The sequence below is a fragment of the Saccopteryx bilineata genome, chromosome 5 (genome assembly GCF_036850765.1).
Source record: "Saccopteryx bilineata isolate mSacBil1 chromosome 5, mSacBil1_pri_phased_curated, whole genome shotgun sequence".
Classification (NCBI taxonomy): domain Eukaryota; kingdom Metazoa; phylum Chordata; class Mammalia; order Chiroptera; family Emballonuridae; genus Saccopteryx; species Saccopteryx bilineata.
The window spans coordinates 66,839,075-66,866,808 of record NC_089494.1 but is presented as its reverse complement, the minus strand read 5'-3'; the positions used below and the strand labels follow the sequence as shown (position 1 = coordinate 66,866,808).

Genomic DNA, 27,734 nt, shown 5'->3' with positions numbered 1-27,734 from the left:
ACACCCCAGATGGGCAGAGCATCGCCCCTGGTGGGCATGCCGGTTGGATCCCAGTCGGGCGCATGCGGGAGTCTGTCTGACTGCCTCCCCGTTTCCAACTTTAGAAAAAATAATAATAATAAAATAAAATAAAATAAAGTATTTATTGAGCGCCTACATTGAAATAAGCTCTCTTCAAAGGAACTAGATAGAACAGGCCCCATCCTCAGAATGCTCACAGAGTGACAGAAGTGTGATAAGGTGCCAAATAACTGTAAAACTTAGTATTGGCAATGCCATTTTAAAGAGGAAAAGACAGCCTGACCTGTGGTGGCGCAGTGGATAATGAGTCAACCTGGAAATGCTGAGGTCGCCGGTTTGAAACCCTGGGCTTGCCAGGTCAAGGCACATATGGAAGTTGATGCTTCCAGTTCCTCCCCCCCTTCTCTCTCTCTATCTCTCCTCTCTCTGTCTCTCCCTCTCCTCTCTAAAATGAATAAAAAATAATAATAAAGAGGAAAAGACAGACTTCTTGTCCCCTCCTTTCTGTGTAGAATGGAGGGAGAAGAATGCAGGAACATCCTGGCTTGTAAGGACAACTGGGTCAGATAAATCATAATATTACTACAGAGCAAGGAAGATAGAACTCATCTAAGAATCCCTTCACTTCTCTTTTCTTAAAAGCCTTTAGAAAAGAATGTTTATGGCCCTGGTCGGTTGGCTCAGTGGTAGAGCGTCAGCCTGGCGTGCAGGAGTACCGGGTTTGATTCCTGGCCTGGGCACACATGAGAAGCACCCATCTGCTTCTCCACCCCTCCCCCTCTCCTTCCTCTCTGTCTCTCTCTTCCCCTCCCACAGCCAGGGCTCCATTGGAGCAAAGTTGGCCCGGGCGCTGGGGATGGCTCTATGGCCTCTGCCTCAGGCGCTAGAATGGCTCTGGTTGCAACAGAGTGACGCCCCGGATGGGCAGAACATCGCCCCCTGGTGGGCATGCCGGGTGGATCCCGGTCAGGCGCATGCGGGAGTCTGTCTGACTGCCTCCCCATTTCCAACTTTAGAAAAATACAAAAAAAGAAAAAAAAAAGAAAAGAATGTTTATGTACCTTAATTAAGAATTCCTACACTCTGACTCATCCTTCCATCATAAAGTAATGAGAGTAACGTATACCTCTAGAGTCTAGACAAAGGGATCACAAGCCCCTCCGTATCCACCCCAACCAGTATGTGATTTGATTTATAAAATCAGCCACAGACCTGACCAGGTGGTGGCACAGTGGATAGAGCGTCGGACTGGGATGCCGAGGACCCAGGTTCGAGACCTCGAGGTCCCCAGCTTGAGCGTGGGCTCATCTGGTTTGAGGAAAAAGCTCACCAGCTTGGACCCAAGGTCGCTGGCTCCAGCAAGGGGTTACTCGGTCTGCTGAAGGCCCGCGGTCAAGGCACATATGAGAAAGCAATCAATGAACAACTAAGGTGTCGCAATGCGCAATGAGAAACTGATGATTGACTGCTTCTCATGTCTCCATTCCTGTCTGTCTGTCCCTGTCTATCCCTCTCTCTGACTCTCTCTCTATCTCTGTAAAAAAATAAATAAATAAAAATAAAAAATAAAATAAAATCAGCCACAGAATAGTAGGGACTTTCTACATGATTTGGGATTGTGCCTTGTTGGTCAAATACGTTTGTAAATATGATATATATGCTTGATCGCTTATAGTTTGCATTGGGTGTGGGGGACAGGCTGTAAGCAGGCCAGGTTGTTATAGCCTAAGGCTTAGTTTTAAGACTAAGCTTCTCCCCACACCCTTGACTGATTGCATGATGTGGGGTGCTGCACTCTCATGAGGAATCCCATTATGCCTCAGATAAGTGACTCTGTATCAGAGACTTCCTTGTTTGTATATTAGATTAAAGGTTTGGATTTCTACACTATAAAGTGGGCAGAGGAGCCCATGCTAGAGGAAAGCACAGAAAGGCCACATGGAGTAGAGAAGAGAAGCAGCCAAGATGGCGGAGTGCTGAAGGAGAAGCCAGTTTGTGCAGAGTTTATGTAGAGAGAAGGAGATGGGGAACAGAGATGAATAAGGCTGGTGAGGCTAGAAACCTTTGATCCTAGGAAACTCAGATAAGTCAGTAGTTTTGTGAGCACTGAATGAGTGGGTTTTGGAGCCCAGTGTGTCTTTTTACTTGCCTGCTAGGTGCAAGCTAGAATTAAAGGTAATGGCCCACCAGTTCTTGGCTCTGTTGTTTCATTACCATCTGTCCAAATCTAATGCGAACCTGCATGGGCCAGGCAGCTGTGATGGTGGCCATGGCTACAGGCTTTACACTCCTCAAAAATTCATTTGGACTTGGAGTCTCTATGTGACCCGTAGATTTAAGTAGAGTACTTTACAACAGAAGGATCAGCGACAGGCCTCAGTGGACATTTGAGCTGAGACTTATGTGACAAAGGCGGGCATGCTAAGAACTAAGGAAACAAGAGTTCCAGATAGAAAATGGGGCCCCACAAAGGCTCTGAGCCCTGCCTGACTGGAAGGTAGATAGAAGAAGGAGAGGGGCCGGAGTTCGGAGAGGTGGGCAGGGCCAGATCCAGGCATCCCAGGAAGGCACTTTTGGAGTTTTAGGTCTAAATTTATTGGCAGTGTAGGGCAGGGGTCCCCAAACTACAGCCCCCAGGCCACATGCAGCCCCCTGAGGCCATTTATCTAGCCCCCCACTGCACTTCCGGAAGAGGCATCTCTTTCATTGGTGGTCAGTGAGAGGAGCACATTGACCACCTCATTAGCCAAAAGCAGGCCTATAGCTCCCAATGAAATACTGGTTAGTTTGTTGATTTAAATTTACTTGTTCTTTATTTTAAATATTGTTCTTTTTTTTTTTTTTTTACTTTAAAATAAGATATGTGCAGTGTGCATAGGGATTTGTTCATAGTTTTTTTATAGTCCGGCCTCCAACGGTCTTAGGAAGAGTGAACTGGCCTCCTGTGTAAGAAGTTGGCCCTGGCCGGTTGGCTCAGTGGTAGAGAGTCGGCCTGGTGTGCAGGAGCCCCGGGTTCAATTCCCGGCCAGGGCACACAGGAGAAGCGCCCATCTGCTTCTCCACCCTTCCCCCTCTCCTTCCTCTCTGTCTCTCTCTTCATCTCCCGCAGCCTAGGCTCCATTGGAGCAAAGTTTGCCAGGGCGCTGAGGATGGTTCTGTGGCCTCTGCCTCAGGCGCTAGAATGGCTCTGATTACAAGAGAGCGAAGCCCCAAATGGGCAAAGCATCACCCCCTGGTGGGCGTGCCGGGTGGATCCCGGTCGGGCGCACGCGAGAATCTGTCTGACAGCCTCCGGGTTTCCAACTTAAGAAAAATACCAAAAAAAAAAAAAAAAAAAAAAGATGTTTGGGGACCGCTGATGTAGGGGAATGAAGGGAGTGGGTGGAACGGCTGGCACATGCGTTTGGAGGCCAGACGGTCATTCAGAGGTCAAGCACAAACTCCTGGGTGGGTGCCAGCTCAGCTACTCTAAGCAGCTGAACCCTCTCCGAGCCTCAAATCAGCTTAATGACACGGTAGCGCGGAGAAAAGCGCGCGCCCTACCGCGAGGAAGCTTGGGTCTCGGCGCCCGCCGTAGAGGTCGCAACAGAGGTGGCCTGTTGCCTTGGAGCCGGCAAGACGCTGCTCGGCCTCCACACCTCTGTACAGAGTGCCACCCAAGAGCCTCGGTCATCATGTCCGTGATGGACGCGCTTTGGGAAGACCGGGATGTCCGCTTCGACGTGTCCTCGCAGTGAGTCCCCGATATTCCCCCGGGGCTTGGGGCCTGTAGAGGGTGTGGCGGCGCGACTTCAGGGCCCGCGGGCGGAGCCTGCACCCCCACAGCTCATGGCCCTCGCGGGGTGCGAGTAGGTTTACACCTGTCGTAGGCACCTAGGGAACCCCTAGGTTGGCGGCACAGTGCAGCCCTGCTGAGGCCCGCGTGACCGCCCAGCGTCCAGACTACACGGTTCCGGTGCCGCGCGATTTCTGGCCGGGTCTTGCCCCGGGACTTGTCAGGAAGCTAAGCCCAAACCCCGCCCGGACCACGCAGGCCTTGGGCGTCCAGAACCCCAGGCGAGCGTGGGTGCCACTTTCCGTGCCGTGAAAGGAACGTAGGAAGAGACTCGCGAAACGAGGGTTCTAGAACTAGGCCTGGAGTCCACACTGTGAGCCCCCAGATTCATGTCTTCGCTGTTGAATGCTGGCGTCTTGTCTGTAAAATGAGAGCGGTGGGAGGGAGCATTCTCCAAAATTCCTAACCACGCAAACTTTATTTCTGTTGTGGTAAGCCTCCATCGAATTAATCACCAAAAGGAAGAAGGGGCTCCCTTTTGCAGCTCTCAAACGGAAGATTTTCGAAAATGTCATGCTTTAAAGAGAAATCAATTGCCCAAAAGTCCAGGAAAAATGCCCATTTGGATATTAAATGTTGGAAACAGTAAAGGTTAGATTCTTGAGTTAATGGTATGGAGTTTATTGGCCACATAATTCCAATGAACAGGACCTAATTAGGTGGGGGAAAGAGGTAATCTTATTTTAATTTAGTGACAAGAGAGAAAGCAGAGAGACATGCATGCCTGTGAGGCAAGCCCATTTGGGGGCATGCTCTGCCCATCTGGGGCATTGCTCCATTGCTCAGCAACCAAGGTCTTATTAGCACCTGAGGCAGATGCCATGGAGCAATCCTCAGCTCCCTGAGGGCCAACTCGCTCCAATGGAGCCATGGCTGCAGGAGAGGAAGAGAGAGAAGTGAGAAGGCGAAGGGTGGAGAAGCAGATGGGTGCTTCACCTATGTGCCGGGACCAGGAATTGAACCTGGGACATCCACATGCTGGGCCAGTGCTTTACCACTGAGCCAACCGGCCAGGGCCAAAAAATAATTTTCAAGACTTATTTGTGACTTCATATATAATACTAGCATGATCTTAGAGCCTTTTAAGAAGTTATAAGGGAAGAAAATTTATAAAATTGTAAACCATAGATCCATATTGTACATATTCTGTGACTTTTTCTGTTATTCTTGTGGGGGTGGGGTGGGAGGGTACTTGATCCAAGAAAAGTTTTGTTTTATGAATATTTTTAGTTATTAAACATTTATCAAATGCTTACTATGTGCTGGTTAGTAAGCTAATAACTGAAGACACAGTAGGAAATCATTTCCTTCCTTCTCCACCCCCATTCTAGTGCAGGAGATACACGTTGACAACTATTTTTTAAGACTATACTTTCAGGGATTATTTCTGTAGTTTGTTACTAGAGAAGTTTCTCTGATGGTGTAGACAGTTATTTTTCTAAAATGTGATAAATAGGCCTGACCTGTGGTGGCGCAGTGGATAAAGCGTCGACCTGGAAATGCTGAGGTCGCCGGTTCAAAACCCTGGGCTTACCTGGTCAAGGCACATATGGGAGTTGATGCTTCCAGCTCCTCCCCCTTCTCTCTCTCTGTCTCTCTCTCGCTTCTCTCTCCCTCTCTGTCTCTCTCTCTCTCCCTCTCTCTCTCCTCTCTAAAAATGAATAAATAAAATTAAATTAAATTTTAAAAATGTGATAAATAATATCCAGAAAAGAAAAATGAACAAAAGCTGGGGGACCGTAGAAACAGAACAGTTGATTCTGCCTTGGGAAGGCCTCAGAGAAGAAATATTTGAGTTGAGCTCTGAAGAATGGGCAGAGCCTTGTCAGGGAAGACAGGAGAAAAGTAATCCAGAAAAAAAAGAAAGAAACACAGCCTGGCCAGGCAGTCGCCAGGTGTGGCGCAGCGGATGGAGTGTCAGCCTGGGACACTGAGGAACCAACCAGGTTCCAAACCCTGAAGTCACAAGCTTGAGTGTGAGGTCACTGGCTCAGCTGGAGCCCCCGGGTCAAGGCACTTATGAGAAAGCAATCAATGAACAACTAAGGTGCCGCAACTATGAGTGGATGCTTCTCAGCTCTCTCCCTTCCTGTCTTTCATGCACATGCGTGCACTAAAAAAAAGAAAAAGAAGGCAGTGTCTGGGAGGTGAAGTACAAATAGAAAGATTCATCAGATTGTGGAATGCTCAGCTGAGGATTTCATTTTCTAGGCAGAGGGATGACATGGAAGACTTACGCACGGAAGTGGTATGTCCACATCACATCTGAATTTTTGACAAGTAATGGAGAGTGGCGCTATAGAGAGTGTGTTAGAGGGCTCTGCTACATATTCTGCTAGGTTTTGTTTTTTATTGTTTTCTTTGACACTGGAATACAGCCTATCAGTCAGCAAACTATTCTTCATTCTTTATTTCCTTTGTCCCTGTTTCTAATTTTTTACAAAGTCCTGGTGATGCTTTGCTTTAACCTGTTCCTTCCATGACTACCTGATCCCCTTTCCTCTACTCAGAAAGCTTTAGGGGTTCCCCAGTGTCCACAGGATAAGATCCAACCCTATCTGTCTAACATTTATGGTCCATAATTTAGTTTTTCCTTATTTATCCAACTATATTTCTCACTACCTCTACTATGGACCTTCTCCAGCCAGGCCAGTCTTCTCACATTCCCTTATCAACTCTTATTTCTGGTCTTTAATCATGATCTCTTCTCTCTTCTTTCCTCTCTCTGTCTTACTTTTACCACCTCCTCCAAATCCTACCTCTCCTTCTAGTTCTGGCTTCCCTACAGTGTCCTGATTACTCCAGGCCTACAGATCTCCAGGTTCTTGAAGTTCTTGAAGACTTTATTTTTAATGCATGAGTGTTTGGTACTGTATCATTTATACTCTTGGCTGTTTTATAGGCATGTCTTTTCTCCTTCATACTTATTCTAGACAAATGAAAACAAGACCTGGAGAAGTCCTTATTGATTGTTTAGATTCAATTGAAGACACCAAAGGAAATAATGGGGACAGAGGTGAGTATATTATCGAATACATTTTATATTTCTAGTTTAATTTACAAGTACTAAATCTTTTTAGCTGGGGGAAAGAGTATAAAACAGCATTATATATAAATGTAATTGTGAGAGTGGGAGCATTAAATCCACATGAGACTCTTCTCAGACCAAAATGGAAGAAACAGTAGATACTAAATTTGTAGTCAGGGAATACAGGCTCTTCCCTCAGAACTTGGGTCCTTCAGTAAGTCCTGGTTCTGACCTCAGCTTTACTCAATGTAGCTATTAAAAGTCCAGGAGTGCCTGACCAGGGGGTGGCGCAGTGGATAGAGTGTTGGACTGGGATGCTGAGGACCCAGGTTCGAGACCCCAAGGTCGCCAGCTTGAGCGCTGGCTCATCTGGTTTGAGTAAAGCTCACCTTGGACCCAAGGTCGCTGGCTCGAGCAAGGGGTTGTTTGGTCTGCTGAAGGCCTACGGTCAAGGCACATATGAGAAAGCAATCAATGAACAAAGGTGTCTGCAATGTTCAACGAAAAACTGATGATTGATGCTTCTCATCTCTCTGTTCCTGTCTGTCTGTCCCTGTCTATCCCTCTCTCTGACTCTTTGTCTCTGTAAAAAAAAAAGAAGAAGAAAAAGTCTAGGAGCTTTCTCTGCAAGGGTCACAGATAGTCCTGACTTTTGAGGCTGCCTCCTCAAAAAAGAATATGGGGTAGTGGAACAGAAGTAGGTTTTAGCTGTGCTGTGTGGAACCATGCTTCCTTTTAAGAAATCCAAACATAATGCACAATCCCTAAGACTGACACCTGGAGATAAAGAGCAGATTTAGTGTTGAGTTGTGAAGTATGTTTATAGGTTAAGTACTAGGAAATACTGTGAGACATCTCTGAATGTCACTGAGGAGCAGTCAGGGCTAGACTCCAGAGCTTTTCCCAAAACAAATTCCCCTGAGGCTGGAACTTGAAAAGTCTAGGCTGCATACAGCAGCTATTTGTGGAGCCCATAACTAGTGATCAGCAGGCGTTAGAAGCATCACTACTGTTCTTCAAGGTAAAAAAAAAGATAGGGAATAAAGAGTGGGCAGCTTTAGTGTATCTAGAAAGCTGCGGTCTGTGTGGGAGAAGAGGTTTAGTAAGGTGGGACGTAAACCTCATTGAAGAGAAAATCTGAGGAAAAAGAATACGAGCAGAAGCATTCAAGTAAGAAGGATCAGAGAATCCCAGAGATAGAACAGGAACTCCCACTGGCAGAACATGCTCACTGCAGTATTTAGAGTGGCTGATTGCTCCCTGAGCCTTTTTTCTAGCATGTGAACAGCAGATTCATTTGTGAGCCTTTCTTCTCTGTGAGGGGCACCTATCATTGTCCCCAGTGACAGGTAGAGCCTGTCCATAGCTAGAGCCAGTCATTAAAGGAATGCTTAGATCACATTTCTGAATTGCTTCTAGCATCAGCCAACCCCAAGTGAGAACAAAGTATCAAGATCTATTGGCAGACAAGAAGTCTTAGTTTGTGCCTTTGGGGGGGAGGCAAGAGTAATAATCTCTAGATGGTCAGATCTTGACAAAACCTGAATTAATTTGAGGAAGCCAAGAGAAAGTAGTTTGGGTCTCATACAGATTAGCAGGAACTCTTATGTGACAGTTCATCCAGCAGTCCAAACAAAAACTATGGGTACTCATTGAGTGCAGTATCCTCTACAAGCACTTTGAAGTAAGGAGGGAATAACATCTCCCTGGCCAGATATCGTGCTATTAATAAAGATAACTGTGTGCACACATACCTCAGAAACAGTTGCTCAGAAAATGGAATTTCATAGGAGTATAAAGATTTTCTGATTAATAAGAAGGTAAAAAGGGAAAGAGGAATCCTGCCTTCTAGCTGTCTCTTTCCCCTCCTTTCCAGAAGTTTGAAAATGACCAAGGTAAGGCACTCCCTCTGTCAGAAGACACCATGTTAAAGCTATAAATACCCCACCTGACCAGGTGGTGGCACAATACAGAATGTTGACCTGAGATGCTGAGGACCCAGGTTGAAACCCCAAGGTCACTCACTGGCTTGAGCATGGGATCACAGACATGACCCCATGGTCACTGGCTTGAGCCCAAGGTCACTGGCTTAAGCAAGGGGTCACTGTTTCAGCTGGAGCCCCCAGGTCAAGGCAAGTATGAGAAGCAATTAGTGAACAACTGAAGTGCTGCAACTAGAGTTGATGCTTCTCATCTCTCTCCCTTCCTGTCTGTCTTTCTTTGTCTCTCGTGCATGCACTTAAAAAAAAAAAATACCCCCAAAGATTAGCACATTAAATCCATTTCAACTCTAAGTACTCTGACATCAAGTTATCAGATTAGCTTTGTGCACTTCACTGAAACTGTGATAATGAAGCAGTGGTGCTTGGGAAATTAGGAGAAACAAAGACAATTACATTTTGCTATTTGGGAGGACAGCAAAAATTCCATGTCCGGAACACTGGGTTTGGAGTTGTACAATGGAGTCCTTTAGCAGGACAGAGGCAACATAACAATGCAAGGGACTTGTAGGAGATATACCATCAACAGAAAAACAGGTAGACAGAGTTGGTACATGGTTTGCTTTTTTGTGTGTGTGTTTGTTTGGGTTTTTTTTACAGGGACAGAGAGAGAGAGAGTCAGAGAGAGGGATAGATAGGGACAGACAGGAACGGAGAGAGATGAGAAGCATCAATCATCAGTTTCTCAATTGATTGCTTTCTCATATGTGCCTTGACCGCAGGCCTTCAGAAGACCGAGTGACCCCTTGCTCGAGCCAGCAACCTTGGGTTCAAGCTTTTTGCTCAAACCAGATGAGCCCGCGCTCAAGCTGGCCACCTTGGGGTCTCGAACCTGGGTCCCCCGCATCCCAGTCTGACACTATCTACTGTGCCCACTGCCTGGTCAGGCAGTACATGGTTTTATAAGGCCAACTCTTCCCACTCCATAATTTTTCCTGGACTCGTCTAAAAGAAAAATATCAAGAACAATCAATAGATGTCCTGGGCTTATAGCCCAGCTGTAGAGATACAATGTTACTTCGGTAAAATGGCAAAAGGCACATATAAATCAGTATATCTGCAATAATATAATAAGTCATAATCCTAGGTTTGTAAAGAATTAAAATATTTTTAAAATAAAAATAGCAATTAACATTTTAAATATTCACTATTTGCCAGTCACTGTTCTGAATCTTTTATATGTGTAATCTCACATAATAATAATAATAAATGTAACAAAACAAAAAATGAAGTAGATGCCATTATCATTTTTTTTCAAATAAAGGAACTGAGGAACAAGAGGTTAATTAACTTTTCCAAGGTTACATAGCTACTAAGTGATAAATCAAATGGCCTACGTTGCTTTCTCCCATCCAAGTACTAACCAGGCCCGACCCTGCTTAGCTTCCGAGATCAGACGAGATTGGGCGCATTCAGGGTAGTATGGCCGTAGACCCTATGTTGCTTTCTAAACTGCTAGGATTGATCACATTATTCTCCTCAAAAATTTTCAGTTCTTCTCAATCCCAATTCTAAACCTCACCCCAACTCCACTGCCTCAATTGCTAATAGATTTATGTCTGAATTTCTTGGTCTAGCATTGAAGAACTTGATTTTTTCCACAAACACCCTTTCTGCATCCACGACTGTCCTCTGTTTGTCCCTCCAGATCCAGCACCCTCCCCACCTTGTACCCCTTGCCCTGGAAAATGTATAGATTCCATCAAAGGCCTCCTTGTGCACTCTAGCTTCTCTTTGGAAGAGCCATGGCAGAAGATCAAAATGGTGGCAGGAAAGTAAGGTTTGGGTATTTATTTTCTAGTTTCTTTCCCCACAAAGCATTCAGCTCTTTTTTTTTTTTTTTTTTTTTTTTTGTATTTTTCTGAAGCTAGAAATGGGGAGGCAGTCAGACGGACTCCTGCATGCGCCCAACCGGGATCCACCCGGCATGCCCACCAGAGGGCAATGCTCTGCCCATCTGGGGCATCGCTCTGTTGCGACCAGAGCCATTCTAGCGCCTGAGGCAGAGGCCACAGAGTCATCCTCAGCACCCGAGCAAACTTTGCTCCAATGGAGCCTTGTCTGCGGGAAGGGAAGAGAGAGACAGAGAGGAAGGAGAGGGGGAGGGGTGGAGAAGCAGATGGGCGCTTCTCCTGTGTGCCCCGGCTGGGAATCGAACCCGGGACTTCCGCACGCTAGGCCGATGCTCTACCACTGAGCCAACCGGCCAGGGCTGCATTCAGCTCTTGACAACTCGTGTTCCTTCCAGATTTGGTTAACTGCTCCCTATCCTTGTTCCTCTGGGCCTGGGGTAGTACAGGTCTGCTGCACTCATTTATGCTTCCTAACACACCACCCGTACCTTTATAATAAGTCCTTCTGTATAGAAACCTTAATTATCCTAATTTGAGTGTGCCATCAGTTTTCTATTTGATTCTGACTGATAGATGCAGTGTCTACTCTTCTATAATCTTGTGTGAACCTTCCACTCTGGCCAGGCTGGGCTGCTCATTATGTGTCAGACAGATCATGTAATGTTCCACTGCTCCTGAGAACCCCTTCCTTTATATTTGGAATCTCGTATCCCATCTCACTCCAGCATTCATACAGACTTAGCTTCTCTGATTTTAGCTATTCTAGGGGTTTCCAGGGAGGAAGGAATATGAGCTGGCTATAGATTACTCGTTGACAGTTCTCTGGGGGAGGTAGAGGAGGGTAAAGGGGGATAAAGGGTGATGGGAGACTTGGGGTGGTGAACACAGTGCAATGTACAGATGATGTACACCTGAAACCCATATAATTTTATTAACCAATGTCACCCCAATAACTCTAATTACAATTTTTTTAATTAGAAAGAGTTCTATGGTTATAATTTGTTGAAGAAATACAGTGTTAAAGTTAAGAGAGTTTTATTAAGATATCTCAAAGCTATTGTAATACACTAATTGTATTATAAATCTCTAAGACACACAGTTTATTAGGCAACGGATTTACTTGACCTTTTTTATTTCCCTTGGAGAATCCAGAAGACATACTTTGAGAAATGAAATTTAACTTTGCATTTTAGGGTAAGAACATCAGTCTAAGGCCTTAAACAGACTTTAGCCTGGCTATAAGTTCATACAAGCAAAATGTTTGCCCATAGCAGGAAAGGGAAAACAGGGCATACAAGTATAAACCTCATTTAAATGAGAACTGCTAAGAGAGTCCTCTGTAGCACAGATAGTGTGTATGTGAGAATCCTTTGAGAAGTGTGATTTTACTCAATGGCTTTGTAATTATCCTGCAGTGGTACCTTGAGATATGAGTTGAATTCATTCTGTAACCAAGGTCGTCAGTCAGTCAACTCATATATCAAACAAATTTCTCCCATTTAAAATAACTGAAATAGATTTAATCTGTTCCAGCCCTGTGAAACATCCCCAAACCATCCTAAATTATGAAAAAGGACATGTTTTTAATTAAGAAACACACATGTATATTTTACCAATGCATAACAAAATATATGAAATAAAAGAAAAAAGTGTTATTTAGTACTGTATTCTTACCTTGGAGACAGACGAGTGCAGCTAACGGAGGTGAATGGTGGAGGAGGAGGGAGGGAGGAAGGGATGCAGGCCCTGTAGACAAGTAAACTAAAACTGCACTTTTCTTAACACTAAATGTAAACTAAAACTGCTCTTTACTTTAAACAAAACTAAAACTGTACTTTCTTTACTTAAAATGAAACCACAAAAACTTAATTGTAAAAAAATGTACTTTCTTAACTTTAAACTTAACCTAAGCTTAACATTACGTATTTTTCATTTAACCATCACCTGCTTTTGCCTTTTTGGCTGCACTTTCGGCACTTTCACTTGCAGGACTTTTGAATAAAAATCTATCCAAAGAGGTTTGCTTTTGCCTGCCTTTTAAAATGTTACGGAAATGTGACAAACAAGTGTCATTAAAAAGTGCTGAAGCAGACCAGTTGAAACTTTTTCTGGGTGTTTCTTTTCAATGAAACTTGAAAGCTCCCACATTGCCAGCATGCCTTTAATTTCACTTGTAGAAATCACTTCCTCCGACTCTGCCTCCTCCTCACTACTGATCTCTTGCAGAAGCTCCGTATGTTGCATCATCTGTAGCTCCTTCAACTTCTCAGTTGAGAGTTCCTCCTCATGTTCCTCCACGAGCTTGTTGACGTCACCCTCACCTACCTCCAGACCCATCGACTTTCCGAGGGACACAATCTCCTCCAACGCTTCTACCTCAGTCTCGGTCTCTGGTTCGAATCCTTCGAAGTCCCTGTCTGTAACAACATCAGGCCATAACTTTTTTCGTGTTGAGTTCAAGGTTCTTATAACTTCTTGCCATGCCAAGTTAATAATGTGTAAACATATCACAATGTTGTAGTGATCTTTCCAAAACTCTAGAAGGGTTAGATTTGTATTCTCGGTCACCTCAAAGCAGCGGCGGAACAAGTGCTTTGTGTAAAGCTTTTTAAAGTTGGAAATGACCTGCTGATCCCTAGGTTGCAAGATTGAAGTTGTATTGGGTGGGAGGTAGAGGACTTTCACAAATTTGAACTCATCGAGAATGTCATCTTCAAGACCAGGTGGGTGGGCCTAACCAGGCAGTGGCGCAGTGGGTAGAGCATCAGACTGGGATGCGGAGGACCCAGGTTCGAGACCCCAACGTCGCCAGCTTGAGTGCAGGCTCATCTGGCTTGAGCAAAAAAAAAAGCTCCTATCTATCCCTCTCTCTGACTCTCTCTCTGTCCTTGTAAAAAACAACAACAGGTGGGTGGGCTGGAGCATTCTCAAGGATTAGTAATGCTTTCATCAGTTTTATCTTCACTTCAGGACCAAAGACGAGATTTACCCATTCAATAAAAAACTGCCGCATAACCCGTGCCCTAGCTTTGATGCGCCACATAACCTGCAGTTTTTCTTTAAGAATCTTGTGAGCTTGAGGATTTTTGGAATGATACACTAGCAGTGGCTTTACTTTACAGTCACCACTAGCATTTGCACACAGTGCAAGGGTCTGACGGTCCTTCATGGGTTTATGGCCTGGCAGCTTCTTCTCCTCTGCAGTGATGTCCTCTGGGGCATTTTTTTCCAAAACAGTCCTGTTTTGTCACAGTTGAACACTTGTTGGTGGAATGTAGCCTTCCTTTGCGATAGCATAGCAAAACATGCAGTGTACTCCTCAGCTGCCTTAACATCAGCACTCGCAGCTTCACCATGCCTCACCACCGAGTGGATGCCAGATCTCTTCTTGAAATTTTCCAACCAGCCATGACTTGCCTTAAACGTATCTTCTGCTGCCTCTTTTGAGGTTGATGGTTCTTTTTTCTTCAAGTCGCAGTAAATAATACGTGCCTTTTTGCATATTACAGTCTCTGTCACTGTGTCTCCTGCCAGCTCTTTCTCTTTCACCCACACTAGCAGAAGCTTCTCCATTTCTTCATAGATATTTGTACTTAATTGGGACAGCTGGATTTGTGCTCTTGATGGCATTCTTTTGTTTAAGGATGGTACAAATTGTAGATGTATTGCGTTTGTACAGCCTTGCCAGTTCAATCACTCGTACACCACGCTCATGTTTTTCTATTATTTCTTGCTTTACTTCTATCGACATCATTCTCTTCTTCTTTTCACCTTTACACTCACTTTCTTTGGCCCCATGATAGCACACGTAAAAAATGCAAAAATGATGCAAGACTGAGTACAGCACATGAGATTTGACTTGATTCTGCAGGTAACACATGAGAAAAAACGAGACACTGGTGTTGTGCTGCCGATACTGGACCCATCCGCCAACGTGCTAACTAGCAGCAGCTTCCCAAATCAGGACTCATATCTCAGAATTTCACTTGGAATTCAAACAAAAATACGGACCTAGTCACAGCTCGTATTTTAAAAAACTTCGTATGTTGGTCTGCTTGTATCTCAAGGTACCACTGTATTTCATACTCACCCTCAGTTCTACACATACGACCTGCCAGGACCCCCAGAACAAGTTCCAACAAGACAAATAACCAGTACCCAAGTCTGTCCTCTGTCAGTGTGAGTCAAACCAAGATGTTTGCAGTGAATACTTGTATCCCTTTTGTAACTATTAGATTTTGTTTCTCTGGGGTTCTGAATCATACTTTTATACCTTACATAGGATAGGCATTTTCAATTAATAAATGTATGAAAAATAGCTGTGTGTGTTGCTGCTGATACTGGGCCAGAAGTTTCATGTTCACCTTATTTTGTATTGCAAAAGTGAGTCCTTAGTTAAGGTAACCTATTTTGTTTGTTTGCTTTTAGGTAGACTCTCAGTAACAAATTTAAGAATTCTTTGGCACTCTTTGGCATTTCCCAGAGTCAATCTTTGTAAGTATCTTTGTTAGATAACACTAAACAACAACAATAAAAAAAACTTTGTCAAGTGAACTTGCACAGTGACTTTTGATACCAGAAAAGTATGAAGTATATGCCATGAAAGATGTGGAAAACTTTAAATTGATAAAATATCAGAAATCCTTGATTAATCAATGACTGCATCATAATGCAAGAGAAATGTTTTTCAGTATGTCCATTTTGTCTCCTGGACATACAGAAGGTTAGTATTTTAACATCAAATGTATTTTTTTTAATTATTATTTTGCTTATCTTTGACAACTTGCATGATCATTTTCAAGTGATCCCAAAGAAGGGAGATTTAAATTATAGTAGAGAAGTAGAACCTCTCATTGTGTTACTTTTTTTTTTCACTTATTTTTTAAAACTATTTTAAGGATTATCAAGCTAGACTTTTTTTCTTGATGTAGTGATGCTAAGATTTTCTTTTTCTTTTTTTCCTGTTTTTCTTAATTTAATCCAACTAATAACATTGCTTTTGTTTTTTTTCCCAAGAGTTTATATAGACAGAAAAGGGATCTCAGGCCCCTCAGCGAGATCTTCTGAGCATGGCTTTTAAGGTCTATAATAACCAAGAAAGGAGACAGAAAAGGCAAATAAGGCCCAAAAGAGATCAGGAAAATACCAGCTTATGGCATATACCCTTAAAAGGCTCCAGCGCCCCAAAGGGCTTCATAAGATTCCATCAGGGCCCTCGCTGCCTCCGAATCCATTCTTCACGCGAGTCCGCGGGGTCCTCCACCGGGGGTCTGGCGGTCTGCCAGCGGTGAACCATGAAAACGGGCCGAGGGGCTCTGAAGCCTGTGTGGAGCAGCGTGTCCTTGTTCCTCTTCATGCTGTGGCAGTGCGCCTTCCCCAGTCGCCCATGGCAGCCACCCCTCCCAGAAGAAGTAGGCGCGGATGTCCCTGAAGGCATTGGGGCCTCACTTCAGCGGGTTTACATAGAAACACCAAGTCCAGATGAATTTTGAAAGGTTTTATTAAAGGAGGAGATTTATTAAATATGCCAACTGCATATGGCTGACATGGGGCATATGCAGGCTCAAATCATGCCCCGCTAAGATTTTCAGTAAAAATAACGTGTAAATTTTAGAGAGTAATCTTTGTCCATATTATGAATGTGTTTGTTCAGAGGCAGAATTGACTCCGTTTCTTTTCATTATTTAATTTAAATTTGTACATGTTTTATTAAAATGTTTAAAAGTTGTATTTTTCTATTTTTTAAAACTTGAAAGTCCTATATAAAGATTCTTTTCTCAGTTTATTATATCATGTTCTTTAAATTCTTTGCTTTTGAATTTTAGCTATTGGTTACAACTGCATATTGAATATTACAACAAGGACAGCTAACTCTGTAAGTCTGAAAATCCTACTGAAATATATACAGTAAAGAAACATTAGATATTTTAGGTTAGTGGGTTTTTTTCACTATAAATGAGCAATCGCTTTTAAAATCTGAACTTTTAAATAAATTTGTCCTTACAGAAATTACGAGGCCTAACTGAAGCTCTTTATATACTAACAAAGTGTCACGGTACTCGTTTTGAGTTTATATTTACAAATTTGGTTCCTGGAAGTCCTAGACTTTTTACTTCTGTGATTGCAGTACACAGGTATAGTAATACTTTGTGGATTATTTAACATATTTACAGTAATTTTAAGATATGGAGGTTTAAAGAATAAAGTTTATAAATGTGGTGCTATCTTCCACCAAGTTCTACTGCATGTATCCTGAAGATACATAAAAGAATACGTTGTATTATCATTTAATACTTTAAAGGTATTTAAGGAACACTTAAGACTGCTGAAGATTTATAAAAATTTCTACTGAATAGTCTATTAAATTAGCTACCAAGGTAGTTACAAGGAAATAGAAAATTCATTCAATATAAATAACCAAGATATATTATTTAATTAATGACATATGTAATTCAATTAATTATACATAATAATTTAACAAAAGATTTTTTTTAATTTTTATTGATCAATTGACTTGATAAAGAAAGGGAGGGAGAGAGAAAGAGACAGATCAGGGTTTTTTTCCACTTATTTATGCATTCATTGGTTGATTCTTGCATGTGCCCTAACAGGATCGAACCCGCAACCTTGGTGTATCGGGACAATGCTCTAACCAACTGAGCTACCTGGCCATGGCTAAAAAGATTATTTTTCTACTACAGTGTGTCTGTAAAGTCATGGTGCACTTTTAACCAGTCACAGGAAAGCAACAAAAGACGATAGAAATGTGAAATCTGCACCAAATAAAAGGAAAACTCTCCCAGTTTCATACCTATTCAGTGCAGTTCGATGTGGGCTCACACACAGATTCTTTAAGGCTCCTTAGGTAGCTATCCCGTATAGCCTCTACAGACTCATCACTGACTGATGGCCTACCAGAACAGGGTTTCTCCACCAAACTGCCAGTTTCCTTCAACTGCTTATCCCACCAAATAATGTTATTCTTATATGGTGGTGCTTTGTTATAAACGCGCCGATATTCACATTGCACTTTGGTCACGGATTCGAATTTAGCGAGCCACAGAACACACTGAACTTTCCTCTGTACCGTCCACATCTCGACTGGCATGGCCGTGGGCTGCTCCGCTGTATACACGGTGTTATGTCATCATCTGCGCATGCGCACATGCTGCCACATCATCTTACAGAAACTGGGAAGGTTTTCCTTTTATTTGGTGCAGATTTCACATTTCTGTCGTCTTTTGTTGATTTCCTGTGACCGGTCCAAAGTGCACCATGACTTTACGGACACACTGTAGTAGAAGACATGTTTGGGTGTTTTCCCCAAAAAGTTTTGTTGTTGTTTTGTTTGGGGGGGGGGGTTTAGTTTGTTTGAGTGTTTGCTAAGTTCTCTTATCACTACCTTAGCTCTTATTTTTAAGTCAGTCCTAAGTGCTATGATTTTTTTTAAAGCAAAACTGACAGGCAAAATAAATATATACACAAATTTATGTACATATAGATATATAATATATAATTTTTTAAATTTGCTTGTATTAACAGTGATGCTGAAATTTTTCTCTCTTTTTGTTTACTTATAGTTTTCTATTGTGGTTTTTTGTTTGTTTGTTTTTTTAACAGAGACAGAGCGAGAATCAGAGAGAGGGATAGATAAGGACAGACAGGAACAGAGAGAGATGAGAAGCATCAATCATCAGTTTTTCGTTGCGACACCTAAGTTGTTCATTGATTGCTTTCTCATATGTGCCTTGACCGTGGGCCTTCAGCAGACCAAGTGACCCCTTGCTCGAGCCAGAGACCGTGGGTCCAAGCTGGTGATCTTTGCTCAAACCAGATGAGCCCGGGCTCAAGCTGGTGACCTCAGGGTCTCGAACCTGAGTCCTTCCGCATCCCAGTCCGACGCTCTATCCACTGCGCCACCGCCTGGTCAGGCTATTGTGGTTTTGGGTTTTTTTTGTTGTTGTTGTTGGATTTTTTTTAGCGAGAGAGACAGACAGGGAGAGAGGGGGATGAGAAGCATCAACTTGTAGTAGTCGTCACACTCTTAGTTGTTCATTGATTACGTTCTCATAGGTGCCTTGATCAGGGGGCATCAGCCGAGCCAGTAACTCCACGCTCAAGCCAGCAAACCCTTGCTGAAGCTGGTGAGACTGCATTCAGGCCAGATGAGCCCTCACTCAAGCTGGAAACCTCAGGGTTTTGAACCTGGGACCTCATCATCCCAGGTTGATGCTCTATCCACTGTGCCACCACTGGTCATACTGTAAATTTCTGAATTATATGCCTGTCAGCTCTATGTATTGCAAATGTATTTTTTATTTTCCTAGTTTGTTGATTTTTAATTTTGTTCATTTTTAAATCTATGTAATGGGGTTTTTTTTAGAGATATAATCCCCATATATAAAATTTACTATCTTCAAGTTTACAGTTTGGTAGTTTGGATATATGTAAAAGGTTGTGCAACTCCCCTCATTACCCAATTCCAGGGTATTTCTATCACCCTAAAAAGAAACTTCTAAGATAGTCACTCCCCATTCTCTCCTCATAGCTCCTGACAACCACTGATTTACTTTATGTCTCTATGTATTTGCCTACTCTGGACATTACATATAAATGGAATCATACAATATTGTGGCCTTTTATGTCTTCTTTCACTTACCTAAATGTTTTCAAGGTCCATCCATGTTGTAGTATGCAGTACTTACTCCTTTTTATAGCTGAATAATATTTCATTGTACAGACACATATTTTGTTTATCCACTCATCTGTTAATAGACATTTTTATCTATTATGAGTAATGCTGCTATGAACATTCCAGTACAAGTTTTGTGTCAAAACATATTTTTTAGATCTCTTGGGCATATACCTAAACCTTAGCTTTTTATTTCACCCAGAGAAGTAATATAAAATCAAATTTAAAGGGAGCAGGGAAGCTGCTTTTCTTTAATAGTACAAAAATGTTATGTGTTTCCTCCCAAAATAATTTACAGCATTAATAGTTTCTGTTTTCTCCATTGGGTTAAATATTGAAGGAAATTAAGATTTATAAGCAAATGCTCATATCCTGCTCCTTCACAATTTATATATTACAAGGCTAATTAGTAAAAATCAGAAATATAACCTTGAGTATTATAATTTATATAAATGACTTCTAAAGTTATTTAGGGTAAGAAAAATTTTAGTTTCATTAAATGGGTAAATTAGCCTATTTTTTATGCAGTAAAATTAGAATTAATTCATCAAAAGTTAATAATTTTTTATAGTAGCCAAGATATGAGAAAACCCAGATGCCCATCAATAGACAAGTGGGTAAAAATGTTGTTGTGCATATTATACATTGGAATATTACTTGGCCATAAAAAAGAGTGAAATCTTACCATTTGTGACAGCATGGATGGACCTAGAAGATATTATATTAAGTGAAATAAGACAAATACTATATGATTTCACTTACATGTGGGATCTAAGGAACAAAATAAATGAACAAACAAAATAGAAAAACTCATAGTTGCAGAGTACAGACTGATGGTTGCAAGAGGGGTGGGGGAGTTGGTAGACTGGATGAAAAAGATGAAGGGATTGAGTACAAATTGGTTGTTACAAAATAGTTATGGGGGTGTAAAGTACAGCATGGGGAATGTATTCAGTAATACCGTAATAACTATGTATGATGCCAGGTGGGCACTGGAAATACCAAAGAGGGGAGTACTTTGTAAAGGATGTGATTATCTGACCACTCTGCTGTATACCTTAAACTAAGAGAAAGTAATATTGAAGGTAAACTATTGTATAATTGAAAAATGAAACTTCAAATGTTAGGAATTTTCTTCTATATTTATTGTTTCTTGATACAGATGTGGGAAGAAAACAAACTTAAGAGGGACTTTACACACACACAAACACAGATACATACACTGACCTAGACTCTATCCTAGGGTTACTTTTGGAGTTGGTACAGCTTCTTTCTAATTTTTTTGTATAGAGATAGATGGGAGCATATTGAATGGAAGCATTTTGATAGAAAAAGTAATTTTCATGTCTATTATATACAAGCATTGTTTTCCAGTTTGAGAAAATCTGTGTCTTCTCATTGAGCTATGTGATATATACTGCCTTAAAAATTAGACATCTAGGCCTGACCTGTGGTGGCACAGTGGATAAAGCGTCGACCTGGAAATGCTGAGGTTGCTGGTTCAAAACCCTGGGCTTGCCTGGTCAAGGCACATATGGGAGTTGATGCTTCCTCCTCCTCCCTCCCCCTTCTCTCTCTCTTTCTCTCTCTCTCTCTCTCTCTCTCTCTCTCTCTCTCCTCTCTCCTCTCTAAAAAATTAATAAAAAAAAAATTAGACATCTAGGCCCTGGCCAGTTAGCTCAGTCGGTTAAGAGCGTTTTCTTGAAACAACATGGTTAACCCCTGGTCAGGGCACACACAGAAAGCAACCAAGGAATGCACAGCTAAGTGGAACAACAAATGAATGCTTCCCTTCCTCCTACCCTCTCTCTCCCTTCCTCCCTGTCTCAAAAAAAGTTTCTGGCCAGATAGCTTGGTTAGTTGAAGTATTTTCCAGAGCACAGAGGTTGCTGGTTCAATTCCCTGGTCAGGATACATACAGAAGCAGTTCAGTGTTTCCTGTCTCTCTCTCCCTACCTCTCTTAAAAAAAAAATTAGATAAAATATGTAAATGCTTCACTAAAATAACAAAGTCTACAAAAGGCTATAATCACCAAGACTTATTAAAAAGAAAAAAATTGTAATTTACTGTAATAATTTGAGTGATGTGTATAAGTACTAACAACTATACATTCTAGTATAGGGGTAGTCAACCTTTTTATACATACAGCCCACTTTTGTATCTGTTAGTTGTAAAAATTTTTTTTTTTTCATTTTTCCGAAGCTGGAAACGGGGAGGCAGTCAGACAGACTCCCGCATGCGCCCGACCGGGATCCACCTGGCATGCCCACCAGGGGGCGATGCTCTGCCCCTCTGGGGCGTTGCTCTGTTGCGTCCAGAGCCATTCTAGTGCCTGAGGCAGAGGCCACAGAGCCATCCCCAGCGCCTGGGCCATCTTTGCTCCAATGGAGCCTCGCTGCGGGAGGGGAAGAGAGAGACAGAGAAGAAGGAGAGGGGGAGGGGTGGAGAAGCAAATGGGCGCCTCTCCTGTGTGCCCTGGCCGGGAATCGAACCCGAGACTCCTGCACGCCAGGCCGACGCTTACCGCTGAGCCAACCGGCCAGGGCTAAGTAGTAAAATTTTTTAACTGCCCACTGGTTCCACAGTAATGGTGATTTATAAAGTAGGGAAGTAACTTTACTTTATAAAATTTATAAAGCAGAGTTACAGCAAGTTAAAGCATATAATAATAATTACTTACCAAGTACTTTATGTTGGATTTTCACTAAGTTTGGCAGAATAAATCTTTATAAAACAACTTACTATAAGGCCCTGGCCGGTTGGCTCAGTGGTAGAGCATCAGCCTGGCGTGTGGAAGTCCCGGGTTTGATTCCTGGCCAGGGCACACAGGAGAAGTGCCCATCTGCTTCTCCACCCCTCCCCCTCTCCTTCCTCTCTGTCTCTCTCTTCCCTTCCCGCAGACAAGGCTCCATTGGAGCAAAGATGGCCCAGGCGCTGGGGATGGCTCCATGGCCTCTGCCTCAGGCACTAGAGTGGCTCTGGTCGCAACAGAGCGACACCCCGGATGGGCAGAGCATCGCCCCCTGGTGGGCGTGCTGAGTGGGTCCCTTTTGGGCGCATGCGGGAGTCTGTCTAACTGCCTCCCGTTTCCAGCTTCAGAAAAATACAAAAAAAACCCACAAAACTTAAAACAACTTACTAAATTTAAATCTATCTTTTTATTTATACTTTGGTTGCTCCGCTACTGCCCACCATGAAAGCTGGAATGCCCACTAGTGGGCGGTAGGGACAAGGTTGACTACCACTATTAGGTAAGTTAATATAACCGAAGAAAACTGTATTTTCAATTTCGGTTAACCTTTTGTTTTTTCTCTTTTATAGAGCATATGAAACTTCTAAAATGTATCGTGATTTTAAAGTGAGAAGTGCACTAATTCAAAATAAGCAACTAAGATTATTACCACAAGAACATGTATATGATAAAATCAATGGAGTGTGGAATTTATCCAGTGATCAGGTATTGTACAAAAAACTAATGAACCTTTTGGGTCAGTGCCTTGGTAATCATTTTTCCATTTATCATTAGGTTTGTATATTCATTTAATGCTGTTAAAATTAGCATTATAGCCTGGCCTGTGGTGGCGCAGTAGATAAAGCACCGACCTGGAACGCTGAGGTCGCCAGTTCAAAACCCTGGGCTTGCCTCGTCAAGGCACATATGGGAGCTGATGCTTTCTGCTCCTACTTTCCTCTTTCCTTCTCTCTCTCTGTCTTCTTTCTAAAATGAATAAATAAAATCTTTTTTAAAAATTAGCATTATACCTCTTGATAAGTTAACATTATAGCTCTTGATTTAAAATAATCTAATTTTCATATTTTGATGGTTTTGTCCATTTTTAAAAAACTTTATTTACTTATTTATATTTATTTATTTTTGTATTTTTTACAGAGACAGAGAGTGAGTCAGAGAGAGGGATAGACAGGGACAGACAGACAGGAACGGAGAGATGAGAAGCATCAGTCACCAGTTTTTCATTGAGCATTGCAACACCTTAGTTGTTCATTGATTGCTTTCTCATATGTGCCTTGACCGCAGGCCCTCAGCAGACCAAGCAACCCCTTGTTGGACTCAGCGACCTTGGGTCCAAGCTGGTAAGCCCCCGCTCAAACCAGATGAGCCCACGCTCAAGCTGGCGACCTCGGGATCTCGAACCTGGGTCCTCCACATCCCTGTCTGACACTCTTATCCACTGCGCCACTGCCTGGTCAGGCGGTTTTGTCCATTTTAGCAACATTTGTTCTACATTGAATTTAGAGTTGGAATGGGCCTTAGAGATCATCTCCAGTTCAGTGTCTATTCACCTGTAGATGAAAAACTCAGGACCCAAAGAATTAAGTGACCTCATACATCGAATTTGTCCCACAGCCATGATCTTCCATCTTATACCACGACATCAGTAATTTTCAACCAGTGTGCCCTAAGAATTTTTTTTTTAATTTTTTAAAGATTTTATTTATTCAATTTTCAGAGAGGAGAGAGAGAGAGAGAGAGAGAGAGAGAGAGAGAGAGAAAGGGGAGGAGCAGGAAGCATCAACTCCCATATGTGCCTTGACCAGGCAAGCCCAGGGTATCGAACAGGCGACCTCAGCATCCCAGGTCGACGCTTTATCCACTGCGCCACCACAGGTCAGGCCCTAAGAATTTTTGAAACATGCTATCCCTGACTATTTAGTCAGGGGCACTAACCTCTTTTCCTTTACCAGTGGTAGTCATCCTGGTCCCTACCGCCCACTAGTGGGCATTCCAGCTTTCATAGTGGGCGGTAGCGGAGCAACCAAAGTATAAATAAAAAGATAGATTTAACTATAGTAAGTTGTTTTATAAAGATTTATTCTGCCAAACTTAGCGAAAATCTGACATAAAGTACTTGGTAAGTAATTATTATTATATGCTTTAACTTGCTGTAACTCTGCTTTATAAATTTTATAAAGTAAAGTTACTTCCCTACTTTATAAATCACCATTACTGTGGAACCCTTGGGCAGTTAGAAAATTTTACTACTAACAGCAATACAAAAATGGCAATAGGTGCCCTGTCTGGTTGGCTCAGTGGTAGAGCGTCGGCCTGGCGTGCAGGAGTCCCGAGTTCGATTCCCAGCCAGGGCACACAGGAGAAGCGCCCATCTGCTTCTCCACCCTTCCCCCTCTCCTTCCTCTCTGTCTCTCTCTTTCCCTCCCGCACTGGAGCAAAGAAAGTTTGCCTGGGCGCTGAGGATGGCTCTGTGGCCTCTGCCTCAGGTGCTAGAATGGCTCTGATTGCGGCAGAGCGACACCCCAAGATGGGCAGAACATCGCCCCCTGGTGGGCGTGCCGGGTGGATCCCGGTCGGGCGCATGCGGGAGTCTGACTGCTTCCCTGTTTCCAACTTCAGGAAAATACAAAAAAAAAAAAAAAAAAAGTGGGCAGTAGGTATAAAAAGGTTAACTCCCCCTGCCTTAGACTGTCAAATGAAAAAATGACAGCTACCAACACAACAGTAGCCATTCACTGTGAATGAATCAGGGTTATACCTATTTTTTTGTCAGATCTGCAAAATACTTTTTGGCGTGCCTCAGAATTTTAGTAATTAGTTCATGTATGCGAGGAGATGAGAAAGGTTGAGAATCCCTCAACTGCATTACACAGCATCTTGATAATCTATGCTAATGGAGGAGAGTCATGGAATGGACCATCACAGAAGCTTTTTAATCTGATCTTTTTTTGAGAGAGAGAGAAGGAAGCATCAATTTGTTGTTCCATTTAGTTGTGCCGTTGATTGCTTTCATATATGGTCAAGTTCTGACCAGGGTTCAAATCAGCGGTCAAGCCGGCACCCTTGGAATCGAGCCAGCACCCTTGGGCTCGAGCTGGCTACCATAGGATCAATCCGGCGACCCACCAGCAACCTTGGTGCTCCAGGATGGCTTTCTATCCACTGTGCCATTGGCCAGGACAGGGGTCCCCAAACTACAGCCTGCAGGCCGCATGCGGCCCCCTGAGGCCATTTATCCGGCCCCGCCGCACTTCCGGAAGGGGCACCTCTTTCATTGGTGGTCTGTGAGAGGAGCACTGTATGTGGCGGCACCGCAAAGCGCGGCGTCGCTCACATACAGTACTACTTCCGTTTTATTTTTTTACTTTAAGATATGTGCAGTGTGCATAGCAATTTGTTCATAGTTTTTTTTATAGTCCGGCCCTCCAACGGTCTGAGGGACAGTGAACCGGCCCCCTGTGTAAAAAGTTTGGGGACCGGTGGGCCAGGGCTTAATCTGGCATTTATGGAATTAAATGTATAATTTATTTGGTGACTTCTATATCCATTATTATAACTTTTTATCTGCTCTTGAAATTATTACCAGTTGAAACATATAAGCAAGTAATAATTGAAATAAGTAACATTACTTTTTAGAGAAAAAGTTGTCTCTTACTAAGAATAGTGTGTGTGTTATAACCTAAATTAAAATGATAACCACTAGCCTGACCAGGTGGTGGCGCAGTGGATAGAGCGTCAGACAGGGATGCAGAGGACCCAGGTTCAAGACCCCCGAGGTCGCCACCTTGAGCGCGGGTTCATCTGGTTTGAGCAAGGCTCATGAGCTTGGACGCAAGGTCAGTGGCTTGAGCACGGGGTTACTGGTCTGCTGTAGCCCCACGGTCAAGGCACATATGAGAAAGCAATGAACAACTAAGGTGTCAAAACGAAAAACTGATTGATGCTTCTTATCTCTCTCTGTTCCTGTCTGTCTGTCCCTATCTGTCCCTCTTTCTGACTCTCTGTCTCTGTAAAAAAAAGTAATAATAAAAATTTTTTTAAAAAGATAACCGCTGTACTAAAGCTATAGTATTTGAATGAAGAGCTTCTTATTAAATAGCAACTTATATATTTAAATTGTAAATAAACTTTGCTTATTTGAAAAGTTCTGGTTTTAAACTATGATAAAGGTTCTATAGGAGATTCTCCTTTTCTTGGGAGTCAGCAAAGTTTATTCTGTAAAGGTCCAGGTGGTAAATATTTTAGGTTTTGCAGGCCATATAGTTTCTGTTCCAACTTCTTAGTCCTGCCATTGTAGTGTGAAACCAGCCGTAGACAATACATAAACAAGTGAGTGTGACCATATTTCAATAAAACTTTATTGATTTTTAAACTTTTTATTGATTTTAGAGAGGAGAGAGAGAGAAAGTGGGAAGGGAGGAATAGGAAGCATCAACTGGTAGTAGTTGCTTCTCATATGTGCCTTGACCAGGCAAGCCCCAGGTTTTGCACCTGCGACCTCAGCGTTCCAGGTCGATGCTTTATCCACTGCGCCACCACAGGTCAGGCTCAATAAAACTTTATTATGGACAATGAAGTTTGAGTTTCATACAGTATTCATGTGTCATAACATTATTCTTTTGATTTTTTCCCAAAACTTTAAAAATTATCCTTAGCTTGTGGGTCATACAAAATGAGGCAATAGGCCAGATTTGGTCCATGGACCATAGTTTTTTGACCCCTGCTCTAGGTCATGGCTTAGATGTCACCTTCTGAATACTTTTTGTTTGTTCCTTATGCAACCTGTACTCCATTACCACTCCATATGATTGGCACTCTAAAATACAGAGTTTATCTACATTAGACAATAGGCTTTCTAAGGGTAGGGGAGGAGTTAACTCTGTTCATAGTTAGAGTCTTACCACCTCACACAACACCTGGCATTTTTTATTAATTAAGATGTTCCAAAATTATCAGATATCTCATCTTATTGAAAGTAGGGATATTATTGTCAACCAAACTCATGTTTATTGAAAAATAATTAAGTATGCCTTCCTAGAATTTTTTTAAATCTTTAGGGTGTTTTACAAGTTCTTTTCTAAAATAAGAGGGAAAGAATGACATAAAGAATTATTCCTACTTGACTTGTGGTCGTGCAGTGGACGGAGCATGGACCTGGAACAATGAGTTGATGCTTCCCGCTCCCCCTGCCCCGCCTTTCTCTCTCTCTCCCTCTCCCTCCCCCTCCCCCTCCCCCTCTCCCTCCTCCTCCCCCTCTCCCTCTCCCTCCCCCTCTCCCTCCCCCTCTCCCTCTCCCTCTCCCTCTCCCTCTCCCTCTCCCTCTCCCTCTCCCTCTCCCTCTCCCTCTCCCTCTCCCTCTCCCTCTCTCGTGTTCTCTCTCTCCTCTCCCTAAAGTCAATAAATAAAATCTTTTTTTAAAAGAATTATTCCTTATAAAGTTAAGCTTAGTATTGTTTAATAGGACTTGGGTTCCGAATAGTGTTGCTAACACTTTTTATATAACAATATTTTGTGGCCCTGGTCAGGTTGCAAATAAAGAATAAGTATTCAAA

General features: G+C 42.7%; 1 protein-coding gene and 1 pseudogene across 2 annotated transcripts in view; both read left to right on the top strand.

Annotated features, from left to right (window-relative positions):
- The first annotated feature begins 3,581 nt into the window (after nt 1–3,581).
- Nucleotides 3,582–27,734, top strand: part of BBS5 (Bardet-Biedl syndrome 5) — a 35,888-nt gene continuing 11,735 nt past the window's right edge. For both annotated transcript variants that reach the window (XM_066279757.1, XM_066279756.1), the window contains exons 1-6: nt 3,582–3,754; nt 6,790–6,872; nt 15,166–15,231; nt 16,563–16,612; nt 16,744–16,871; nt 22,752–22,887. In XM_066279757.1, coding sequence (XP_066135854.1) covers nt 3,696–3,754; nt 6,790–6,872; nt 15,166–15,231; nt 16,563–16,612; nt 16,744–16,871; nt 22,752–22,887 — 522 coding nt within the window. In that variant the 5' untranslated portion in view covers nt 3,582–3,695. The remainder of the gene's footprint in view (nt 3,755–6,789; nt 6,873–15,165; nt 15,232–16,562; nt 16,613–16,743; nt 16,872–22,751; nt 22,888–27,734) is intronic.
- On the top strand, nt 5,219–5,291 carry LOC136307036 (small nucleolar RNA U3; annotated as a pseudogene).